The sequence below is a fragment of the Heterodontus francisci genome, chromosome 16, assembly GCF_036365525.1.
Source record: "Heterodontus francisci isolate sHetFra1 chromosome 16, sHetFra1.hap1, whole genome shotgun sequence".
Taxonomy (NCBI): Eukaryota; Metazoa; Chordata; class Chondrichthyes; order Heterodontiformes; family Heterodontidae; genus Heterodontus; species Heterodontus francisci.
In genome coordinates, this window is record NC_090386.1 from 92,906,535 (window position 1) to 92,931,627 (window position 25,093).

Consider the following 25,093-nt stretch of genomic DNA (forward strand, 5'->3'; position numbering starts at 1 on the left):
GGCCTTCCCGACCCACTCCCGCCTCCACCCCACTTTATGTAGGGTGGGGGGGGAGAAACGGGCCACTCGCCCCAGGCCAATCAAGGTCCTTAAGTGACCAATTAATGGCCATTTAAGGGCCTTCGCCCGCCTCCACGTGGATTTTACGCAGGCGGGCGTCCTGGAGCCGGAATAGGCCGCCAGGTAAAAGCTGGCAGTCTCTCAGTGCCCTGGGGGTGGGCCCTGAAAATCGGGCACAGGCTCCATATCTTTATCTGCCGGCGGCTGGGCTGCAGTCCCAGCAGTGGCCACCGCTCCCAGTGGTGCTGCTGGGACTGAGGCGGGACTTCCTCCCACAAACGGGTGAAGTCCTGCCTCGGAACAATTAAAGCCTGGGGACCCGTAAAATTCCCCAGGCTAGGCGGAAATGGGTTCGCCACCGACCTTTACGTCAGCAGCCAGCTCCTGTCCGCCCAAGGTAAAATCCAGCCCAAAGTCAAAGCTAGCACTTACTGACATGGAAAAATGAAGAGTGTAAACTATTCTACACTCAACCTGCACCAGTGGGCTACAGCTAAAAATGTTAAGATAAATAGTCTTAATGCCATAATCTTTGTAAACTGACATATGAAAGGGATGGATTAATGGCTGTCCTCTTAGCATTTAAGTATGGAGCGTAGACTAGCTGAACCTGATCCTGATGTATGTGCTGCACGTACGCATGCATGCGGGTTCACACACACTCTCTTTCCATTGGGAGTTCTTGGGTAACAATCAGGAGTGACAAGCTAGCAGATTTTCTTTTCTTTTCCATTGTCTATGCATCCTCAGATCAGTTCTAGCACTCCAAACACTCCCGAAGCTGAGATCAGGGGCTAGAGTGGAGGTGTTTGAATTGTCTTCAGTGCCCCTGAACTAGGGTGAAGGAAGCATTGGGAATATTCTTGACCTGTATAGGTATTTGCCCACTGAGCCATCCAGGGCGGTCAACTATAAAATTATGTTGTTCGATTTGATTGCCTTCTGACTTGTGACTTGCTAATGAGATAGTAAGATTCCTCATCTTCAGATCTTTTTATCGTTTCTGTTTCACCCAGCCCAACCGGCAGCCAGCAAAGCTCAACCTCCTGACCTGTCAAGTGAAGCCCAGTTTGGAAGATAAAAAGTGTTTTGACCTCATTTCACGTATGAGCTACCATTTTGATTTTCTTTCCTCTGTTTTTGATGTAATTCTGTACTATTCATTACTTCATGATTTATGTTGATTGGTGTAACGTATTTGTGATCAAGGGCTGAGTTTCTCCTGCTCCAGCTTCAAAAACGGTGCAGCGCGCACGCGAGAAGTGCTCAAAGGAGCCGCCGATATATTTGGTGCAGCGGCTCATTTACATTAATCTCGTGATCATACGAACTAGGAGCAGAAGTAGGCCCAACCTTCCACCCGCCCCCCCAAAGTTTAAAACCTTTAACCTTCAACCCTTTCCCACCATCCCCTCTACCAATCGCTTTAGTTTTCCCCGTTCCCCCTGCCCTGAAAAATTAGCTGCTCCCCCCCTCCCAACCAGTGTTTTGCCTAGAATTTCTAAACGAAGATCTAAAGGCGCAGGAGTACCAGCAACTGGCTGGAATATCGCAGCGGGACGGCCATCGCCATGAGGTTAAGTATTTATTCCTCTATTTAAATGTGAAACTATTTTAATTAATGCTCCTGTTGCTGAGTGGTCGGGGGTGGGGGGGAGGTGGGGACCGCTACCAGTAATATGGTGTGGGGGAGGTATTTTCTGGGCCACCCCTGCCACGACCCCTGACGTCAGGGGGCTGGTAAAATCTAGCCCCATGGGTTGTCTCTTTGTCTTTTGGTCGTCAGAAATTTCAATCCAGATAAATGTGATAGTACTCTCACAGACTGTTGTCCATGTTGTTTGCTGTGCTTGTCTGCCTTCATTGTGCTGTTCTGGGAAACCCTGTTCGAACAATACATTCTCCCCAGAGATAGAATCAAATACTTTATCTGTCACATGAGATAAGGGGAAAGCCATTTTAGCGCTGTATCCTTGAACAACAGACTTTTGTTTATTTATAATAATTTCACCAAACATGCTTACTAAGTGCCTCTAATATCACTTTTTTGCAGAAGTAAAGAGCTTCTCCTTGGAAGATTAAATAGTTGGGCCAATTACATAAGAGAGTATGTTACACAAAGGCCGGGAGTTTGTCTTGGCAATGGGGTCTTGAGCGTCGGCAAGAGCCCCGCATCATCTCCTCTGGGGAAGGCCTGCAAAATCAAGTGCCAAATAGGCATTAAGTGGACAACGGCGGGCCTTCCCGAGATCAAGGTGATGGTGACGGAAGTCCTGCCTGCTGAGAGCTGTCGGCCAATCAGAGGCCGGCAGCTCTTTAATTGAGTAGCACCACTGCGGAGGCCGTGGCTGCTGCCTGTACTGGACTCACCTGAAGCCCTGGAACCAGGCCACAGGTAAGTCACAGCGGGAGGAGTTTGGCAGGGTGTGGGTCGCAATTTGGCAGGGTGTGGGTCGCAGTTTGGGGTGTTGGTGTAGTGGGGTTGACAGCCAGCCCCCTGCCCTTGCTATCAGTGGCTCTCCCCCCCCATCCCGATGCTGGGTCCCTCCTTCAGGCACTAAGTGCCTTTTAACAAGGGACAAGGTTTTGCTTGACATGCTCCCCATGGAGCGACAGGCCCGCCCATCGCTGGGCTAATTCCGGAGGCAGTGGGAAGAGGCCTTTAATTGGGCATTAATTGCCCACTTAAGGGCTTCAATTGCTGGCAGGACGGGAAGACCGTTCACAGGCCTTCCTGCCCCGGACTTAATTTGGGCAGAGGCGGGACGGTGGAGTGGTCCCCCCGGCCATCATCCTGTCTGACTATATGTTCTCCCCACCTCCAAACCTAACGCGAGGGAGAACGTAAAATACCCCCCATAGTGTGAGAAGGAAAGTAATGCTAAGTTAATTGCCTTTTTCTTTGGGCTGGATTTTACCAGCTCCCCAACGTAGGGGGTCGTGGTGGAGAGGCCCACAAAATACCTCTGGGAGAGGCCCGCCACGGGTCTCAACACCGGGAAGACCCCGCCCATATTACCGGCGGCGGCGGGGTCTCGTGGCAGCCTCCCCCCCGCCACTCGGCGATGCAAGTGTAATTAAAATATTTTAATTTATTTAAATAAAGGAATAAATACTTACCTTGTTGTGACGGCCATCCCGCTGTGATATTCCGGCCAGTTGCTGGAACTCCTACGCCTTTGGATCTCTGTTCGAAGATCTGAAGTGGAAAACTGGTTGAGGGGGGGAAGCAGCTAATTTTTCAGAGTGGGGAGGGGAAACAGAAAAACCTAAAGCGATTGGTGGAGGGGATGGTGGGAAGGGGTTGAAGGTTGAAGATTTTGAACTTTGTGGGGGGGGGAAGGTCGGGATCACAAGATTAGTTTTTTTGGGGGGAAGAGGGCAATTAATAAATTGATTAGTCATGGGGGGGGGTGGGAGAGGGGGTTTAAACTTTGAATAAATGTTTAACTTTAATTTTCTCTCCCCTATAACTTTAAAAATTTAAATGATGCGGAAGGACCTGAAGCCCTTCAAAAATGTCGCTGGCGCCTGTGCGGTGGTGCCAGACGCTGTTGTCATGGAAGGAGCGTCCACCCCCTCTGTCATCGGGGGCGGCGCAGTGGTTAGCACCGCAGCCTCACAGCTCCAGGGACCCGGGTTCGAGTCTGGGTACTGCCTGTGCGGAGTTTGCAAGTTCTCCCTGTGTTTGCGTGGGTTTTTGCTGGGTGCTCCGGTTTCCTCCCACATCCAAAGACTTGCAGGTGATAGGTAAATTGGCCGTTGGAAATTGCCCCTAGTGTAGGGAGGTGATGGGGAATATGGGATTACTGTAGAGTTAGTATAAATGGGTGGTTGTTGGTCGGCACAGATTCGGTGGGCCGAAGGGCCTGTTTCAGTGCTGTATCTCTAAATAAATAAAATAAACAAAAATGACCCGCTACGCCAAAGATCGCGGCGGCTCCGTGGAGCACTTGTTGCGCATGTGCTGCGCCGTTTTAGAAGCTCGCCACCAAGATCAGCGGTGAGCTGGGAAGATTAAGCCCTTTGTTTCTTATTTTCTGATATTGAGAACTCAACCGTCCTTTCTCCCAACTGAGTTTAAATTTCTAATCCAAGGATGGGTGCGTGCACATTCAACAGTTTAAATTTGTATAGCATTTCCCACAGACAGAGGGATGTTTCAGTGTGCTTTACAGGAAGTTAATAATTTTTCACTCTGTTTTCTTTCTTCGCCACCAAACAGAAAGGATAAAAAAAGTAAAGGTGGGGGTGGGGGGGAACAAAATTATGTTTAATAAGGGAGATTTTGGAGCAAAGGAAAAGTGACCAGGCAGATATGCTGGGGGTGGGCAGAATTTTCAAATTACATCAGAGGCGGGACTGGAGGTGGGAGGGCTGAAAAATTGGCATTGAAGAGCAGTATGACGGTTTGCTGGCATGTTCCTGCCTCAGGCCCATTCTGGTAGAGGCAGGCTCAGTTGCAGGGTGTGGGGGGTGATTGCTACCTGCCTGCAATTGGCGGGTAGCCTATTAAGGCAATTAAAGGGCCTATTAAAACCAATTTACTGAAGCCCGCAGCAGCCGTGCATGGAGGTGGCCTCCCAGCAGCAGGCCAGTGGGGCCAGTGTTCCAGTATTTTTCAAAATAACCCCCTCAACTCCTGCCGCAGCTAACATACCAAGATGACCATAGCTGTGACCACAGGCCGCCGTGTGAAAGGGTTTCCCCTTCACAATGACGGTTATGTAGCTGTGGCACCTTTTGTTTTTAAAGTTTTTATAAAAATCTTCAGAGGGCGCCCTCTCTTTCTCCTACATACATTGACAACTTCCACCTCTGACAGTGAGACTTCTGATGTGTCAGTGCTGGACGGCCTTCTCTCAGCCCTTCAGCCTTGAGAGGCCACCCTTCCTCCTTAATTGACCATCTCCTCAAAAATAACCCTCTGGATCTCAACGCTGGCATGTGTAGGCTCCTGACCCATCTTTCCTCTTGACGGTGGGCTCAGGACCCACAAACAAAAATTCAGCCCAGGGAATTTCAGAGAATGGGAGCCCAGTTGCGAAGGAGTGGCCATCAAGAAAGCAGTTCTAGCAACCGATTGTATCTGAAGGAGCAAAGAGAGCTTGGAGTCTTGCAGTGCGCTGAGGTCATGTACCTCTTGTCTCAGCTGCAGGTTGCATCAGGGAGATTGCCAGAGGGTTAAGTTATAAAATAGAAAAGTATCACCTTTTTAGTTGGCAATATACAAGCAGAGTCTACAAATTACTAACCATGGGACAAACTTTGCATACCGTGAAGATTTAAATCCTCTTTGACCTCAGTCACAAATTCTCTACCTTTGCCACCAATTCCATCCCTCTCCTCAACCACTGCCTCACATTGAACTAGACTGTTTCAATCTTTCTGTCCTATTCAACCCTGAGCTGCCAACACCATTAAACCTCCCATGACAAAGACCTTCTACTTTCACTTCTGTAACGTCACCTGCCTCCAACCTTACCTCAGCCAATTTGTTGCTGAAACCCTCAGCCATGTCATTGTTACCCCTGGACTGAACTATTTGAATACTCTAATGGTCAGCTTTCCGCCCTCCACTATTTGTAAGGGCCAGCTTTATTGCCTGTATCCTATCCCACACCAAATCCTATTCATCCATTATCATTGGCTTATGTTGGCTCCCGTTCCCCCCATGCCTATGATTTAAAATTCTCATCATGTTTAAATCCCTCATGGGCTTTTCCCTTCCGATCTCTGCAACCTCCTTCAGCCCTCCAATCTCTTCCAAACTCTCTCTTCATCTGATTCTCTCTTCTTGTGCATCATCTTCCCACCCTTCATCCCACTATTAGTGACCAAGCCTTAAACCACGTAGACCTCATGATCTGGAATTCCCTTCCTAAAACACTCTGCCTCGCCACATCCCTTTCCTCCTTTAAGAGATTCTTTGATCAAGCTTTCGGTCACCCTTGCTTAATATCTTATTTTGGGTTGGTGTCCATTTTTGGTTATGTTTCTGTAAAGTGCTTTGTTATGTTTCTCTAAATCATGGTTGTCCAACCTTTCTGCATGGGGGACCACATTACAGTTTTTATCTTACATGGGGGTCACTGGCCTGGTGAGACAATTTCGGAAAGATAAAGGCATTAAAATTTATCTTACTATTAATCAAAACAACAACAAATGTGCATTTTTTTGAAGAAGCTTTAAATGAGAGACTAATTTATTGACTTACTTTCTGGTCACTATATTGGATACTGATTTAGTGAGATACCTGGCATTTCTTTGCACAAGTAGTCAATGTTTGCCTGCCCATTTGTTGTAGCAATGCAAAGTATTCTGGATAAATGTCATTCTGTCCGTCAGTCCCCTTCTCACTCTTTGTCCCGCCCCCCACACCCTCTCTGTCCCCATCTCTCTCTCTGCCCTCTCTCTCTCTGTCCACCCTTCCCCCTCTCTCTGTCTGCCACCCCCCCGTCCCTCTTTCTCTCTCTCCCTGTCCCCCCCCCCCCCCCCCCCGCGCTCTCTCTCTCTCTCTCTCTGACAGTTGCAGAGAGCGAGAACGCTCAGCAGATGGTTGATTAGTTTTTTTTTATCTCAAGTCAGTTTCACAGCTGACAGATCCTGACATCGGGAACAGCAGTTTCTGAACTTCAGAAGATTTGGGGTTTTCCTGCAGGCTTTTTTAAAAAAAACCCGAATCTGTCCGAAATTCAGAAACTGCTGTTCCTGATGTCAGGATATATCAGCTGTGAAACTGACTTGTGATCTTCTTTTAAAAGCCAGTCTGACGATGCGGAATTTCTCATCTCCAACCACAGACCCCCGGCGAGGACGAGGAAAGGTCCCAGGTACAGTTTACCCGGATGGAAACCTTTGGCGGGCCAGATGCTGGTCCATGGGCCGAATGCTGCAAAACTCTGCTCTAAATTGAATTTGCTGAATGAATGCAAGTTCTAATAATAGGCACATCAACGGCAGCGATTATCACACCCAATTTGCAGGCAACCTGATTTTCCACCCATTTTCATTTTAAAAGACTGAAAATCAGGCAGGCCACAGAAAAAGGGTGCTAACCTCTGCACTCCTAACATACCTGTTTTTGAAACTCTGTACTGATTGTGCTAATTCATAAAACCTGCCCCATAATTTGCCAAATTTTCCTTTTTCTGAAGGGGAATCTCATTTTAAAAGAAAAAAAGGATATTTGTGACATCAATTTGAATTCCACAGTAAGGCAACCATTTAATTCGAGAGTGGCGAAGTCTGAATTATGGCCCTCCTCACGAGTGTTGTGTTCCCTCTACTTGGGAAATGATAATTCACTATAATGTAAAATGGAAGCACATGATCTGTATTTTCAGTTATGCAAGGACCAAATAAATGTTGAACCTGAATTTAGTATTTTGAAAATTTATAAATTTGAATGTGAATGCATTACATGTCAAGTAGGTCCACAAGATTGTTGCTTTATCTCCTTCAGTTAACCTAGTGTAATGCATTTTATTTTTTTGCTTTTAGATAACCGTACATATCACTTCCTGGCTGATGATGAGCAGGATTGTATGGCGTAAGTAGAGAGCTGTCCAGTTGTGGATTGTTTTATGTAGATAATAGATTGTTGAGACTGTTATGAAGCTACAACTCCATGGGCTCAAATGATGTCATACTTGAGAGATCCAAATTTGGACTGGTAAAGCATCTAAACTTGGCAGTGTGTTACTGATGTATAAATAAATAATCCACAATTTATTAAAAGTTTAGCATCTACATGCGCTTTGTGTCTTCTGAACATATTTCCTGAATGCTTTATTCCATCATAATTTGTCCATCATGCTTTTTTTGTCACATTTAAATTCTCTTCCCTTTTCCTATTTTAATGCAGCACTGATGTAAGCCATATGTTTCAAGCCTTGTTAAACATTCAACTGAGTGAAGCTATGACAGTATTGCATTGTTTATTAACTGATTAACTGGAGAGGATTATATGAATTTGTCCTCCCAGCTCCATTTGCCAATTCCCTCATGTTAATCGGCCTAAATCCAACGACAGTACTTGCCAGGTAAATTTTCCCCAGCTTACCTCCTTTACAGCTCACATTTCTCTTTTATTTTGCTATTACCCTTTATTTTACTCGTTTATGGGGATGTGGGCATTGCTGGTCAGGCCAGCATTTATTGCCCATCCCTAATTGCCCTTGAGAAGATGCTGCCCTTTGGGGTGGAGCAGTGGTTAGTACCGCAGCCTCACAGCTCCAGGGACCCGGGTTCGATTCTGGGTACTGCCTGTGTGGAGTTTGCAAGTTCTCCCTGTGACCGCATGGGTTTTCGCCGGGTGCTCCGGTTTCCTCCCACAGCCAAAGACTTGCAGGTGACAGGCCATTGTAAATTGCCCCTAGTGTAGGTAGGTGGTAGGAAATATGGGATTGCTGTAGGATTAGTATAAATGGGTGGTTGTTGGTCGGCACAGGCTCGGTGGGCCGAAGGGCCTGTTTCAGTGCTGTATCTCTAAAAATAAAAAAAATAAATAAATAAAAAAGATGCCGCCTTAAACCGCTGCAGTCCATGTTTTGTAGACCTCTGAACATTTTCAAGGCCCAATTTTTATTCTCAGCTCCTTTTATTCCCACAGTCTCTATTCCTTGCTGTTCTTTTATTCCTGGTCCTGCTCTGTTTTTAACCAGATGAAATTCTTTGCTTCAGAAGATTTTGAAACAGCCTGAAGATTAAATTCTCAAAACTTTGACACTGGGTTCCCATTCTAGCATTTCCAGATCCCAAGGCAATTGTTCTTAAAAAAAAAAAAAAATACTCCACCTCACTGTGAGCAATGTAAGAGGACTTGTGGGAAAATCCAAAGTTAGGAGCCATAGATATAAGATAGTCACTAATAAATCCAATGAGAAATTCAGGAGATACTTCTTTACCCAGAGAGTGGTTATAATGTGGAACGTGCTACCATATATAGTCGTTGATCCGAATAGCACAGATGCTATTAAGAGGAAGCTAGATAAGTACATGAGAGAGAAAGGAGTAGAAGGATATGCAGATAGGGCTAGATGAAGTAAGATGGGTGGAGGCTTGTGTGGAATATAGACCAGTTAGGTTGAATGGGCTGTTTCTGTGCTGTAAATTCTATGTAATCCCATGGAAAATCGTCCAAAATATTAAAAGTCTTGCATATGCTTGAATTTTGTTTCTTCACGGATCTGGGCAACACTGGCAAAGCCACATTTATCCTGAAAAATGATGGGTTGTCTCCTTGAATGCTGTGGTCCTTAAGGTGATGATGCTCCCATAACAGTGATAGGTAGTGAATTACAGGCTATTGGTCCAGCAACAATGAAGGAGCAATGATATACTGCAATGGCATGGACTCGATGGGCCAAATGGCCACCTGCTGTGCAGTAATAACTCTATGTATCCCGTAGATCATATATACAACAATGGTGGAGAGGGTGAAAATTGAGCTCAGTACCAGGAGCACTGATTAACCAAAGCTCTGGATGTATTGAGCTTCTTGTGTGTTTGGCTGCCATACCCAGGCAAGTGATGAATTTTTCATCACACTCCTGATTTGAGCTTTTTAGATGTCGAGAAGCTTTGAGGGGTCAAGAACTCATCACATAGTACAAAGCTTTTGCCCTGCTCTTGTATTGTCGATATAGCTGGTCCAGTTCAGCTTCTGATCTATGTTGCTCCCAAGTTGTTTATGGTGGAGGATTAGGCGATGGTGGTTCTGTTGAAGGTCAAGGAGTGGTTTGTCTTGTTTGAGATGGCCATTACCTGTCATTTATGTGGCATGATGTTACATGCTACTTTTCAGCCTAATCCGGGATGTTATCCATACCCTCATGCAGGCTGACATGGTTTGCTTCATTATTGGAGAGTTTGTAAATGGAGCTGAACTCAATGAAATTGTCAGGGAATCGCCCCACTTCTGACTTTATGACAGAGGGAAGATCAATGATAAATCAGCTGAAGGTGGTTGGGCCAAGGACACTTCCCCAGGGGACTTCTGCAGTGATATCCTACAGCTAAGATGACTGGCCTTGACAACCATAACCATGTTCTTTTACATCAGGTATGACTCCAGCTAGATGTTTTTCCCTTTAACCCCTATTGACTTCACTTCTGCTAGGACTCCTTCGTCTCATACTCATTTAAATGCTGCCTTCATATTTAGGATAGCCTCCCCTGTCCTCTGGCATTCAGCTGTTATGTCTCTATCTGGTTCAAAGCTGTGCTAGAATATGGAGCCAAATGGTTTTGGCAAAACCTGAACTGAGCAATAGTGAGTAGCTTTATTGGTGAGTGCCGGTGTCACATTTACTGCCTATGTCACTTGTCTGTCACACTTGAACTGGCCTACATATAACAATAGTGGGTGTCATTTTCAGTTTAAGTACAGGGACAAAACTGATCGTTGCAAATTATCCACCTGATATACACAAAGAAAAGTCAATGGAAAGAAAAATCGGGCAGAATGTAAAATAGTTAGTGGGCTCAAACTGGAAACACCATCATACCTGCCTTCGAGTCCTCCCAGCCTCCAATTAGGTAGCTGGCTGTGCTCCATAGTGCCATCTGTCAGCAGCTTACTGAAATAAGGCCTCTCACTTCACCTCATTCAGTTTCCTCCATCTTCCTTCTGGTATGCTTTTTAATTTTTTACTCTTTTTTTTAGGTGCTATAATTTTCTATCTTAATTTTCTTTCACATTAAAAATGCCTGCAGTTATTTTGCAACCACCTCTTGCACTAAGATGTTCCCTTGTCTGGAGCCCTCTTGCTTCTTGTGTCGTTCTAATGACCACAGCTGTCTACTTTCCTGGCCACATCCCTCACACTTCCTGTGAATCAGAATACAGAGAACAGTTCAAAAAAAGGTAGAAAAAACTTAGTGGACCAACAAGGAAATAACAAAACACAGAAAATCCACGGAACTTTCTGGATTCCTTCCGGCCCTAGCTCCACTTAACCTGTGGAGGCCTCTGGTTAAAATTATAGTTGGATTATGAGACTTCATCTGCTCTCAATCTGCATATTTAAAGAAGGACCCTGCTGGCTTCCGCCGGGTGTGCCTCTCACCTGAGTTTGGAAACCACAGGAAGACAGTGGGAGTAGTGCAGCTAAGTCCCATGGAGTTGATAAATTATCTGGACCTGATGATCTACATCCTAGAGTATTGAAAGAAGTGACTGTAGAGATAGTGGATGCATTGTTGGTCATCTTTCAAAATTCTATAGATTCTGGAACAGTTCCTGAAGACTGGAAGGTAGCAAATGTAACCCCACTATTTAATAAAGGAGGGAGAGAGAAAACTGGGAACTCCAGGCCTGTTAGCCTGATATCAGTGGTAGGGAAAATGCTGGAATTTGTTATAAAGGATGTGATAACTGGATGCTTAGAAAATAATGGTAGGATTGGGCAGAGTCAACATTGATTTATGAAGGGGAAATCATGTTTGACAAACCTGTTGGAGTTTTTTGAAGATTTAACTAGAAGAATAGATATGGGGAAACCAGTGGATGTGGTGTATTTGGATTTTCAGAAGGCTTTTGATAAGGTCCCACACAAGAGGCTAGTAAACAAAATTAGAGCACATGGGCTTGGGGGTGACATTCTGCATGGTGTTACGACCGAGGCGGGAGTGATGCACTGCCAATTCAGTCCCATTACTCCACAGGTCACCATGTATTATTAAAGTTTCTCACCTACCGGAAATTAACCAAATTAAACACTTTATTAACCCCCCAGAATAAAACACACTAAACCAGGTATCTTTAAACAACAACAAATTAACTATTTATTAATAAACTATATCTTAAACAATATTGAGATAGATCTAAGTCTGAAAAGACTTTATAACTTCTTATTCCTCCTAACCCTCATGCATACACACATACATTCAAAAAACAACAGTTTACAGGCTCTAAAATGATGTTTTAAATTAGAGCTGTTTCTTACGAACAATAAAACAACTGGGCTGTAAGTCCTGGTTGGTTACTGTCCCGAATCAGTGAGGTGTCCCAGAGTCAAATAGTCAGATGCCACTCAAAGTCTCCAGGCGAGTTGATGAATAGTCTGTAATGGATAGGCTGCAGTGGGCATCACACAGGTCTTCCAACAGCAACAAGTCTATTTGGATTTTTAAATTAGCAGTCTAATAGTGGAAACTTGCCTGAGAATTCCAGAACTCCCAGAAACAGAAAAGACAACGGAAAGTCACTACTGAGACAGAGTCACTACTGACGCAGTGGTTAGCACCGCAGCCTCACAGCTCCAGGGACCCGGGTTCGATTCTGGGTACTGCCTGTGCGGAGTTTGCAAGTTCTTCCTGTGTCTGTGTGGGTTTTCGCCGGGTGCTCCGGTTTCCTCCCACATCCAAAGACTTGCAGGTGATAGGTAAATTGGCCATTGTAAATTGCCCCTAGTGTAGGGAGGTGATAGGGAATATGGGATTACTGTAGGGTTAGTATAAATGGGTGGTTGTTGGTCGGCACAGACTCGGTGGGCCGAAGGGCCTGTTTCAGTGCTGTATCTCTAAATTTAAAAAAAAGACTATAAGTAAAAAGGAATTTTCTACCTCCAACAATGCAAAGATTCCTTTCCAGGGGTCTTTTCCTCTTTAGACGAAACACAACCTGGAGGCCTATGTAGATTTTATGCTGAGAGAGAGACAAATCCTTCCTTCAGGGAGAGCACGCTTCGCTGGTCTGCCAGATCAAACCAGTTCTAGCCAGTCTTTACACACAGTCAAACTGATATAATACGGCATGTGACTGTATCTTTCTTGCTGTTGCTTAGGAACAGGCTTGCAGCTCGCACACACTGTTCCCAGAGAATATAAAAACTTATCTCCGTCTTAAAGGCACACAGACTCCCCCCTTAGTTTTTAAACAGAGAAAAAATGTGAAGTTATCCACTTGGGTAGGAAAAACAGAAATGCAGAGCATTCCTTAAATGGTGAGAGGTTAGGAAGTGTTGATGTCCAAAAGAACCTGGGTGTCCTTGTTCATAAGTCACTGAAAGCTAACTTTCAGGTGCAGCAAGCAATTGGGAAGGCAAATGGTATGTTGGTCTTCATCACTACGGGTTTTGAATACAATAGTAAACTCTTGCTGCAGTTGTATAGAGCCTTGGTGAGACCACATCTGGAGTAGTGTGTACAGTTTTGGTCTCCTTACCTAAGGAAGGATATATTTGCTATAGAGAGAGTGCAACAAAGGTTCACCAGACTGATCCCTGGGATGGCGGGATTGTCCTATGAAGCGAGATTGAAGAGACTGGGCCTATATACTGTAGAGTTTAGAAGAATGAGAGGTGATCTCATTGAAACATACAAAATTCTTACCGGGTTCGACAGGGTTGATGCAGGAAGGATGTTTCCCCTGGCTAGGGGGTTTAGAACCAGGGGACACAGTCTCAGAATAAGGAGTAGACCATTTAGGACTGAGATGAGGAATTTCTTCACCCAGAGGGTTGTGACTCTTTGGAATTCTCTATCCCAGGGGGCAGTCGAGGCTCAGTTGTTAAGTATGTTCAAGACACAGATTGATAGATTTCTAGATATTAATGGCGTTCAGGGATATGGGGTTAGTGTGGGAAAATGGCATTGAGGTAGAAGATCAGCGATAATCTAATTGAATGACAGTGCAGGCTCAAGGGGCTGAATGGCCTACTATGTTCCTATGGACTATTTTAACAGTTTCTTGCCACCTGTTTCTGTCAAGCAGCAGAGTTAAAATCATCACTCATAATGTCATTGGGGGTGAGATAAAGTGAAAGATCTTGATTTTAAAAGAACAAATTAATATTTTACACATTATATTTCGTCCTATGTATCTTTTATGGAATTCACCTGTGAAGCATGAATACTACTTCAGGATCTGTAGCTGTGCACTCATCTCATTAAGTAATAGTACATTTTCTGTATATTATCACTTTCTGGACATCTGTTTAAATGGTCATTGCAACAGTAGCTATGTCTACATTTAAAATTTAGTAGCTAGATAGGTATTTCAAGCTGCCAGTGTAGTATGAATGACATGCAATGTATTTAATGAATGACTCTTTCCATTTTATATGAAGGTGGATCGCTGTTCTAACCAATTGCAAGCAAGAAGCTCTAAGTGTGGCTTTCCACGAAGACCACAGTAGTGCAGAGAACAGTATTGAAGATCTAACTAAAGCCATCATTGAAGATGTTCAACATATGCCAGGGAATAGTGAGTGTTGTGACTGTGGGGCATCAGGTGAGAAAACAGTGTTGAACAAATGAAATAAGAGACATTAGTGCATTGATTTTTGTTTTACAGAAGGGTTTCATAAGTTTAAAGTGAAATATTGCACTGCTGCTGTGAAGGTTTCCTCTTCTGAGGTTTTGATTTAAGTTCAGAGCAAAGAAGGTTTTGTATTAATTTTGATTTTTATCCAGCAAAGAAGGAAGTGCTTAATTTAAGCATCAACAGCTTTTACTTATATACCACCTTTAATATAGTGAAATGCTCCAAAACACTACACTACATAGGCAAACTGAAGGAAAAGAGTTACAAAAACAAAAAATGCTGAAACCTCTCAGCTGGTTAGGCAGCCTCTATTGGGGAGAACAGACAAGTTGTTGTTTCAGATGTGGACTGTTCATCAGAACAGGAAGAAATCACAGGTGACAGAACAAGAGGAAAGGGAAAGACACACAAGAGAAGGAATCAAATGGCTTATAAAGTGCATAAGTGCAAAACAGAAAAAGGTTAAATGGCAGAAGTGTATTTACATGAGATAATAGGCATAATGAGAGAAATTAAAGATATTTATAAGGCAGAGAGAGCATGTGAATAGTTGATGAGGTGAGGATTCCACCACCAAATACATCATCTCTTCTCTGCTTTCCAAAGTGATTGTTCCCTTTGTGGCACCCTCATTCACTTTTAGACCATCTCTAACATCTGCGGTCATTTTCCTGGGCCTCCTCCCAAGAATTCCAGTGGGAATGTGCACTGAAGATCCATGCATTTTCAAAGCCACTTATCCTAACCCATTGCTCCATCCAGTCACCCATTGTACCTTTCTTAATATAACTTCATGTATTTTCTGTCACAACACTTGCCAATGCATTTACCTGGAAGAAGTAGAAAAAGTTATACAAGCTTTGGCATACTTGGAAGAAAGCAAAATAAATTGTTCCAATTCAGGCTGAGACTTGGCTTTACAGAGAAATATGTAATAGGAGCAAATGAGTTACATAATAGGAACTCAAAGTATTGAATTAAATAAGAGTGAATACAGTAGCTGGAAATAAAAAAAAAATTTGGATTTTCATTATCCTTCCTCAGGGCTGAGCGTTTTAGGGCATTGTTGATGTGAATGCATCACCTTTACAGCACACTAAGATTCGTATTTTATCATTTTATGTTTTGTTGTGCAATGGTGAGCATTTCAAAGCAGTAAGAAGTACATATAATCTACTAATATTTTTTCTGCAGGTCCAACTTGGCTTTCTACAAATCTCGGAATCCTAATATGTATAGAATGTTCTGGAATTCACCGGGAGCTGGGTGTACATTATTCCCGAATACAGTCTCTCTCACTAGACAAGCTTGGAACCTCTGAACTCTTGGTGAGATTCTTTCTAGTTTTATTTTAGTCATTTTAATGCACCATTTTAGAAATATTTGTTGCTGAAAGTTAACAGCATTCTACTGAACAGCCACTATGGCCCTGATATTTATAAGAGCACAGGGTGGAGAGGCACAGCGGTCAACTCACAAGTACAGGTTTACCAAAGGTCCTGTCAAATTTAACAGCACGTCCTGATTTTTTTGACTCCATTGCCTGGCTGCAGTGAACGAGTTTGTCGGGCAGGATGGCCTGCAGCACCGGGCCACAGCTGGGCAGTGGAGAGCAGAGAGGAGGGAAGGAGAGATCATGGGTTGGGTGGGATGCGTTGGGGGTTTGGGGGGCGGGTGGTGCGGGATGGTGCCTGGAGTGATCGGTCTGGGGTTGAGAAGATGCAGAGAGATTGGTTGCGTGGGGCAATGGAAGAGCCTGGAGAGATTGGTCGTCAGGGCTGGGGGGATGTGGTGGGTCAGGGGTTGGATAAATCGTGAGAGGGGAGGTCCAATCGCAGCAAAGTTCATAAGTTTGCTTAACAGGCTGAGGGTAGTGCAAAAACTTACGAAAATAACTAAATTAACAACTCTCCTTTGAAGAGTGATTAGTTGTCCATCTCCTTTAAAATCTGAACAGGCTGCATTGGAGGTGGTTGAGTGCAGATATTCCATTAAAAAATTTTTAACACCCCTCTCCCACCTTCATGCATGTCTGGGAGTTGAAATTATCCTCATATCCTAAATGTTATAAGATCACATATAAATGTACATGCATTGGTGGTCCAGTAAACAAAATGCTCTTTGTTGCTAAATGAAATGCAGTCTGTCCTTAACAAGTGGTTAAACAATATTTCTGCACTTCATCCAAAAATAATGCAGGACTAATTTTTCATATTTTTACAGACTACTCTGAAGCAAGGAATATTCCAAGTTAATTTTGTTGTAAATTAATCTGTAGTATTTAGAATTTTATCCCTTCCCAGGATATCATTTGAGAGAATTTTGATAGATTTTCAGGAGGTTTCCCATAACAATAACCCTGCAAGCCCCAAAGGTCTTTTAGGGTGAGTCAAATCCAAATATTGTTTTAAAATGGTTCTTCTCTTGCAAAGCGATTTCCCAGTATGTCTTGTCTGGTTCCCAGTATTTTGAAAGATGAATTAGATTTGAGGTAGAGATTTCAGTTTAATGTTCCAATGTGTTGTGTTTAGGAATAGTAGAACACAAGCTGAGCTACATGATTGCACACACAGTGACATCAAGAGGGGAAAAAATAAGAATTACTTGTATTTATATAACACGCTATCACATCGTTGAAGTGTTTCAAAGCAATTCATGCAGTGAATTGTTTTTGCAGTCCTGTAGGCAAATATTGCAACAATTCTATGCTAGCAATGACCCACAGACAGCTGGGGTTAATCTGTATTTTTGCTAGTATTGGTTTTACGGAGCAATGATGGTCAGGCTGATGGGAGAACGTCTTCCTTTACTTCAGATAGTGTCATAGGATATTTAACATCTATCTGAACAGACGAGTGGATCCTAGTTTTAATGGCCCCGATATTATCTTTGGGACACATTTGATGCAATGGGGGAGGGGGGATAGAGTTAGGAACGGGAAACCTGGAAGGATAGTAACATTCGCGCCACACAAGTGCCAGGCAATGACCAACTCCAACAAGAGAGAATCTAACCATCTCCCCTTGACATTCAATGGCATTACAATCGCTGAATCCCTCCACTGTCAACATCCTAGGGGTTACCATTGACCAGAAACTGAACTGGAGTAGCCATTAAATACCATGGCTACAAGAGCAGGTCAGAAGCTTGGAATCCTGCGGCGAGTAACTCATCCCCTAACTCCCCAAAGCCTGTCCACTATCTACAAGGCAGAAATCAGGAGTATGATGGAATACTCTTCACTTACCTGGATGGGTGCAGCTCCAACAACACTTAAGCTCGACACCATCCAGGACAAAGCAGTCCGCTTGATTGGCAGCCCATCCACAAACATTCACTCCCTCCACCACTGATGCACAGTGGCAGAAGTGTGTACCATCTACAAGATGCACTGCAGCAACGCACCAAGGTTCCTTGGACAGCATCTTCCAAACACGGGACCTCTACCAACTAGAAGGACAAGAGCAGCAAATGCATTGGAACACCAACACCTGAAAACTCCCCTCCAAGCCACACACCATCCTGACTTGAAACTATATCACAGTTACTTCACTGTCACTGGGTCAAAATCCTGGAACTCCCTAACAGCACTGTGGGTGTACCTACCTCACATGGACTGCAGCAGTTCAAGAAGGCAGCTCACCACCACCTTTTCAAGGGCAATTAGGGATGGGCAATAAATGCTAGCATTGCCAGTGATGCCCACATTCCATGAATGAATAAAAAAATAAATAAAAGTTAAATACACAGTTTTAAGGTTGGATGATTCAGTGATTGTCTGGCTGGAGTTGTACTCTTGAAGTCCTTGGTTGGTCAAAGTGCACTTTGTGGCTGGCCTGCTTTGCTCAGGGTTTTCTTGAAGGCAGAATTGTAGTTGGCTCTCTTCCCCTGGTCTCTGGCTGTAGTAGTCTGTAGGCTTGGAGGGTCCACAGTCACAGACGGTTTACAAACGTGATGTTTTCTGGACAGAGAGAAAAGGAAGCACGCAGCCTTCTCTGCTGCTGCACTCAGTTACTGCTTGTCTTTTGTAAGTGTAACAAACTTCCAGTTTTTCAGAGATGGACAGATGGTCACATAGTTCTCTCAATCCCCTTTGTTTTTAATGAGGTCCATAGTCTAAAACCCAAACCTCTCTAAGGTGTGGTTGTCATTGTTTATCCCCTGGAGGGACATCTCCACTTATGAATGCCTCAGGATAGCTTTGAATGCCCCACTAATGAGGATGATCTGCATAATCTACTCAGTTAACCAAAGCATTATTCTGGTTGGCCTTCTTGTTAGACTTTAGGCTCCAGTTCAATCTCCTAGTATTTCAGATGCAAATTGCAGTGGCCATCTTGGCTGCTAGCTTTTTAAAGATTAACTGTAGGATTTTTTCCATTAAAAGTCTAATGTAAATCTCCAACCGATGAAATTAATATTTCTCATTTAGCATATGGGGTTTTCTTGAAAACATACTTTGGGGGTTGGAATTAAGATCTGAAGCAGCCTGGACTGGTGGAGGATGGAGGAGTCATGGCAGTCCCCAGGAAAGCAAGTGCACATATGGAAGATGCTTTTGCCATAGTCGCAGACCAGTTGGATGTTGGATCAGTGGAAGTTCTTTCCTGTTGATGGATCTCACTGGCTTGTTGCTGAGTTCCTTGAATGCCACATGGGTGCAATCGATAATGCCTTGAACCTGGGGGAATCCAGTGATGGAGGCAAAACCCAATACGCTCTCTGTCTCTGTGAGGCTGTGTCAGCCGTTAAATAAGTGTGCTGTCCAACTCTGGAAAAGAGGACATCAGTGACCAGCAAGATGCAGTGGTGTGTAGCCATTTGTAAGATTCCACTCAGGTTCACAGCTGATCTTTGAAGGAACCAGAAGCAAAGAAGTTAAACGCCACCGTGACTTTGACGGCCACTGGCAGGACATGGCGACTAGTGTAGCGAGGTAAGACGTCTTCAGTGACGAGGTGACAGATGTCTGTGACCATCTGCCTGGAGATTTTCTGTCTCCTGTGGCACTAGGGCTCAGTCATCTTCAAATAGCTCCGTCTTCAGCGGTAGATCCTGTGTTGAGGATCTTGCCTTCCTGCCCCTCTTTCCTCTTCTGTGCCCTCCTGATGTCTGGGGTTCTGCCCCACCTGTGGAGGGTGTTGCCCCTCATTTCCACTGGGCACAAATTCTAACAGTCATGACCCCATTGTCAGCTGGAGCCTTCTATCTGGGAAGGTGGTCGCCCATTTGTCCTTGGCAGCCTTGCCCCCTGTTCTGCGCCTGTAGTGCCGTGGGGGCGGGAGTGCCACCCCCAATCAAAGCCTTGGGTGCTGAGTGGCCACTCTCCCTGCCACCTGTACAGCACCAAGGGTAACCCTTGCTTAGTCCCCCTTTGCCCCTCTGACCCTCTTAATGGCACCTGGCTGATGCCCTGGTGCAACTTTGACTGACTCTACACTGTGTACCCGCCTCCACTCAGCTGTTCAGAAACTGACAGCCTCTGAAACCCATGCACCCCTTTAAATATTCCACCCTCCCCCTTCAACAAACTCTTAAGGAGCTTTTTAACCAGTTTAATTGGCGTCAATGGATAAGAGAGCAGGATTCCTACCCCACCCTGCCGCCCTGGTGAATATTGTTGGCACTGAGATTGGTGCCTTGAAATGGTTACAAAGTCCGGTGCTGGTATTTTCAGAACCATCCCCACCACCCACCCCCCTCTCCCCCACCCCCCACTGCCTCCGTTTCCACCATACAGGGTTGGGGGCCTGAAAATTCAGCCCTTAGTCTTAAAACCGATGAAGGAGTGAATTGGATAAGCTGGAAGTTTTTTTTTCTTGTTCCTCAGATCTTAAAACACAACAAAAACAATAGTTTGCATTTATATATTGCTTTTAATGTAGAAAAACATCCTAATCAAATAAAGGAATGCTGAATTAAAGATAGTGATATTGGAAGGGGTGACCAAAAGTTAGGTCAAAGAGGTGAGTTTTAAAGACTTCAAAGGAGGACAGGGAGGTAGAGACGCAATGTCCCTAATTCCTTTCAGGAAGAAAATCTGTCATCTTTACCTGGTCTGGCCTATGTGGTATGTGAGTCCAGAGATCAGCAATGTTGACTGCCATCTGAAATGGCCCAGCAAGCCAATTGGTTGTAATCACGAAGGCAGCTCACCACCACCTTCTCTAGAGCCATTATGGATGGCCAATAAATGCTGGCCTTACCAGTGACATGCCATATCCTGTGAATAAATGAAAAAAGAGGGGTGATGGGGGTGACGAGGGGGTGGGGGGGAATGGAATTCCAGATCATGAGGTCTAGGGTGAAGGGAGGGAAACAGATGGACAGTCAGATGAATGGAAAGTTTGGAGGGGTTACAGAGGTAGGAATGGGAAAGGCCATGAAGGGTTTTAAGCACAAAGATGAGAACTTTAAATAATAGACACTGGGGGAACAAGAACCAATGTAGATCAGGGTGATCGATGAATGGGATTTGGTATGGGACAAGATACCGGTAGTAAAGTTTTTTTTTAATTCATTCATGGGATGTGGGCGACGCTGGCCAGGCCAGCATTTATTGCCCATCCCTAATTGCCCTTGAGAAGGTGGTGGTGAGCTGCCTTCTTGAACCGCTGCAGTCTATTTGGGATAGGTATACCCACAGTGCTGTTAGGATGAGCTGAAGCTTACAGTAGATGATGGGATTCTGACAATGAACCATTCAAATAGTCGAGTTTAGAGATGACAAAGGCATGGCTGAGGGATGCAGCAGAAATGGGCTGAGCTGAGGGTGACGTTACAGAGGTAGAAAGTCAGAGATCTGTGTAACAGAGGGGATAAGAGATCAGAAGCTCAGCTTATGGCTAAATTGGACACCAAGATTGTGAACAGTCTGTTTCAGTGTGATGGCAATGGTTGAGGAGGGGTATGGAACTGGCATAATTAATTACTAGTATATGAAGTGCTTTGAGACACTGAGGCCTTATATAAATGTGCCTTGAAAAGTTCTTGTCCATACTTTCCTTTCCCTTAAATGATACAGCATTCCTAGACAGCCTTGACCTTAAATGGCATGAAAATTATGCAGCAATAGAGGTAAATGGAAAACTGAATAATGGAAATGTGAAAAATCAGACAAGGCAAGAAATGCATGTCAAAGTCTGAAAGCGAAAGACAGGTTAACCTTTTGGGTGGAATCCTTCATCAATTAGTTGCTAAATGGCTTGCTGTGCATTTACAGCATTTTCTATTTTACTTTGTTATTTTATTCTTCATCACTCTCTCCAAAATGAAAACTGCAGCTTATTTCACTATCGAACCCTGATATAAACAATGGTTTTTGTTTATTGCTAAGAACTGCTTTCTAATATCTTAAAATTACTCGTTATCTGACACAAAGTTGGCAATCTGATTCAGACTACAAGAATAGTTCATGTGAAAAATTAAAATATAATGCTGGTGCAGTAGAGGATATTTTTCGGAAAGTGGAGGTTAAGGTGCATAATTGGTACAGTGTAGAGGAGTTAGAAGGACAAGAGCAGCAGATGCATGGGAACACCACCACCCTCCAAGTTCCCCTCCAAGCCACACACCATCCTGACTTGGAACTATATCGCCTTTCTTTCACTGTCGCTGGGTCAAAATCCTGGAACTCCCTTCCTAAAAGCACTGTTGGTGTACCTACACCCCAAGGACTGCAGCAGTTCAAGAAGGCAGCTCACCACCACTTTCTCAAGGGCAATTAGGGATGGGCAATAAATGCTGGCATAGCTAGCGACCCCCACATCCCCTCAACAAATTTTTTTTTTTAATTAAAAAACTTTAGTCTGCACCTAACCAGGGTTATATATGCTCTGCGTGAGCTCAGTGCTAACAGGACAGTCAGTGGATATATTTCCCAATCGGTAGTGCCGGCACGCTTCAACTTACTGAACTCAGTAGTACATTTAAGTATAACTTGATAAATATGCATCTCTGTGTTTATTAATGTTTTACCACATTAGGATACACAAACACTGAAATTCAGTTCAAGTCTTGAATAGTTGATAATGGGTTATTTTTGATTTTCTGATAATGGAAGGGTTATTTCTTCATGATTGTTGAGGAGGAGTTCAGCAAAAATTAACTTCTGATGCTTGTGTTTGTCTTCCAGATGGCGAAGAATGTTGGAAATTCCAGATTTAATGAACTTATGGAGGCTAATCTTCCAAGTTTATCAGTAAAACCAAGTACAGACAGTCCCATGTGAGTAAAACCAACAGGAAATTATAGATTGATAGAATTTTTTTTAAACTGCTGACTCTAATTAGATGAGATCATACGACTATCACTAAACATATTCCCTCAGCATTCATTCTTGTGCCTGCAATGTAGCTCATTCTAACAAGCTGCCAAGTTATCATTCTTATAATGACAAGGATCTTGCAAGAGTTATTGATAGCCACATTGCCCTAGCAACAAGGGATTGAGGGTTATTACTTGGCTCCAGTGAGATGACAACAGTCTACGTAGGACTTCAATACAGATTTAATTAATAGTACAAGTTATACAGGCTAAATAATCACGATAAATTTCTTCCTTACAAATATATAGTTGTCATTAAAGTACAAAAAGACAGTTGAAACTTTTGCACATCAAGCTGTCACATAGAATTTTTGTCTGTGATCCACCCATTTTTAACCTGAACGTTTGTCACAAAAAAATTAATTCCGCAGTCTAAATTCTAAACTCTCTCACTTGTGGAACTCCAATCAATCTGTTGTGTTTGATCTACATTTAATTAACTTTCTGCAACTTCAGAATACACCAGGATAACACATTTGGAACACTGCACATTTACACCACAATTACAATTATACAGGCTGAACTTTATTCTCCTGCCACCGGAGTTCATCTGCATATGCTGGGTGGTCCACCCCACAATTGTGGACAGGGCGGGCTCTGTGATGCCGGCAATGGCGTCAGTTGCCTTTATGCAGGCGCTGGCGCCATTTTAAAAGGGCTGCTAGACCTGCACTGTTGAAGACCATACCTCCCCCTGCCCCAAAAAAATGTGAATTGATTTTTGGCCCATACCCCTCCGTCCCAATGCAAAGAAATTAAATGGCTGCCCCATTTCCCCCCCGCCCAAAAGAGTTGTATTTAGTAAGTGTCCTTCCCGCCCCTCTCCCCAGCAACTGCACAAAATGCAGAGGTCACCCCTTCCCTACACTACACACGCAGATTTGACCACCACACCCCCACTACACTAAAAATCCTAAGATCCCCCCTTTCCCACCTCCGTGGCGACAGCTCTCCCTGGACGGGAAAGTGAAGGTGCATGAATGCCGGTCGCCGCAAGCAAGATCGCAGACAGCTGGCAAGATCGCACTGAAAGGTATGTTAATCTATTCATGTCCTTTATTTAAATATTTAAAGTTGGGTCCCATCTGCAGGGAGACCGCCACAGAGCCTTGCCACCACCAGGTAGATTGGTTGTGGCAATCGTGGCGTCTGTCTCCGTGGCAAGCCACTGCCCCAATGATCTCCAGTCTTCCCCACCATGGAGCTCGACGTCGGAACCTCAACAAAATTCAGCTGATAGTGTGCAAATGATACATGTTTTTGCCCCTTTCTTCCCCTGCCCAAATCTGTGCAACCTATAAGATGTGCAGAACAGTGAGGGAAAGAGTAATGGCACAAGAATACCTTTGGGGAAGATACAGCATGCTGGCCTTGGCCACTGCTAATTCACATTACTCCATCACAAGTACAAGCGACAGACATAAAACAGTTCTATTTATAATTTTAAATGAAGCATTATTTACATACACACGACAGGCTGAATTTTATTCTTCCGCCACCGGGAGCGGTGGCAGGCGAAAAAAATGGTGGCCCGCATGTGTGGGCTGCGCAGCGGCTTATTTGGATACATTGGGCAGTTCACCTCCTCCCCCAATCACATGGCGGGGCGGGCCTTGCAATGCTGGCAACAGCGTCAGCTGCCTCTGCGCAGGCGCTGCCGCCATTTTTAAAGGGCTGCCAGACCTGCACTGTTGAAGCCCGTACCCCCACTCCCCCAAGAACACTGCAAATTGATTTTTGGCCTGTAACCCCATGCACCAACGCAAAGAAAATAACTGGCAACCCGGTTTATCCCCTCGCCCAAAACATTTGTATTTAATGTGTGATCTCCCGCCCCCACCCCCCCGCCACCTGCCCGCAACTGCAAAAAATGCAGAGATCATCCTTCTCCCCCACACTACACATGCAGATTTGACCCCGTTTCTCCCCCCCCCCCCCGCCCCCCCAAGATTAAAAATCCTAAGTTCCCTCCATCCCTACCTGGACGGCAAAGTGAAGGCGCGTGAGTGTCAACCGCCGCGCACCGGATTGCGGACAGCTGGCAATATCACAGTGAAAGGTATGTTAATGTGTTCAAGACCTTTATTATATATTTTAAGTTGGGGCCTGTCGACGATTGGCAAGGAGGCTGCCATGGAGCCTCACCGCTACTGGCAAGATCAGGGCCCGGCAATCTCGGCGTCAGGCGCTGTGGCGGGCTGCTGCCTCAGAGATCTTCCAGCCCACCCCACCATGGAGTCCAACGTCGGGTGCTCAACAACATTCAGCCCAACTCTTTTACTGTTCCGTGTGAAACCATTTACAACCGTGCAAAAATACATCAAATGTGCAATTCCATTTATTTTTTTTGTATATATTTCTGAGGTGGCATACAGACTGGAACTTCACCTGACTGCACCACAGAGTGGTAGGAACTGACTTTGCACTCAAAAGATA

The 25,093-nt window shown here is 44.4% G+C and overlaps 1 protein-coding gene across 5 annotated transcripts in view; it reads left to right on the forward strand.

The window, feature by feature from the left end:
• Window positions 1-25,093, forward strand: part of unm_sa1614 (un-named sa1614) — a 280,473-nt gene that overhangs the window by 200,777 nt on the left and 54,603 nt on the right. For all 5 annotated transcript variants that reach the window (XM_068048640.1, XM_068048637.1, XM_068048639.1 and 2 more), the window contains 5 exons: window positions 1,077-1,164; window positions 7,564-7,612; window positions 14,136-14,299; window positions 15,527-15,660; window positions 22,467-22,558. In XM_068048640.1, coding sequence (XP_067904741.1) covers window positions 1,077-1,164; window positions 7,564-7,612; window positions 14,136-14,299; window positions 15,527-15,660; window positions 22,467-22,558 — 527 coding nt within the window. The remainder of the gene's footprint in view (window positions 1-1,076; window positions 1,165-7,563; window positions 7,613-14,135; window positions 14,300-15,526; window positions 15,661-22,466; window positions 22,559-25,093) is intronic.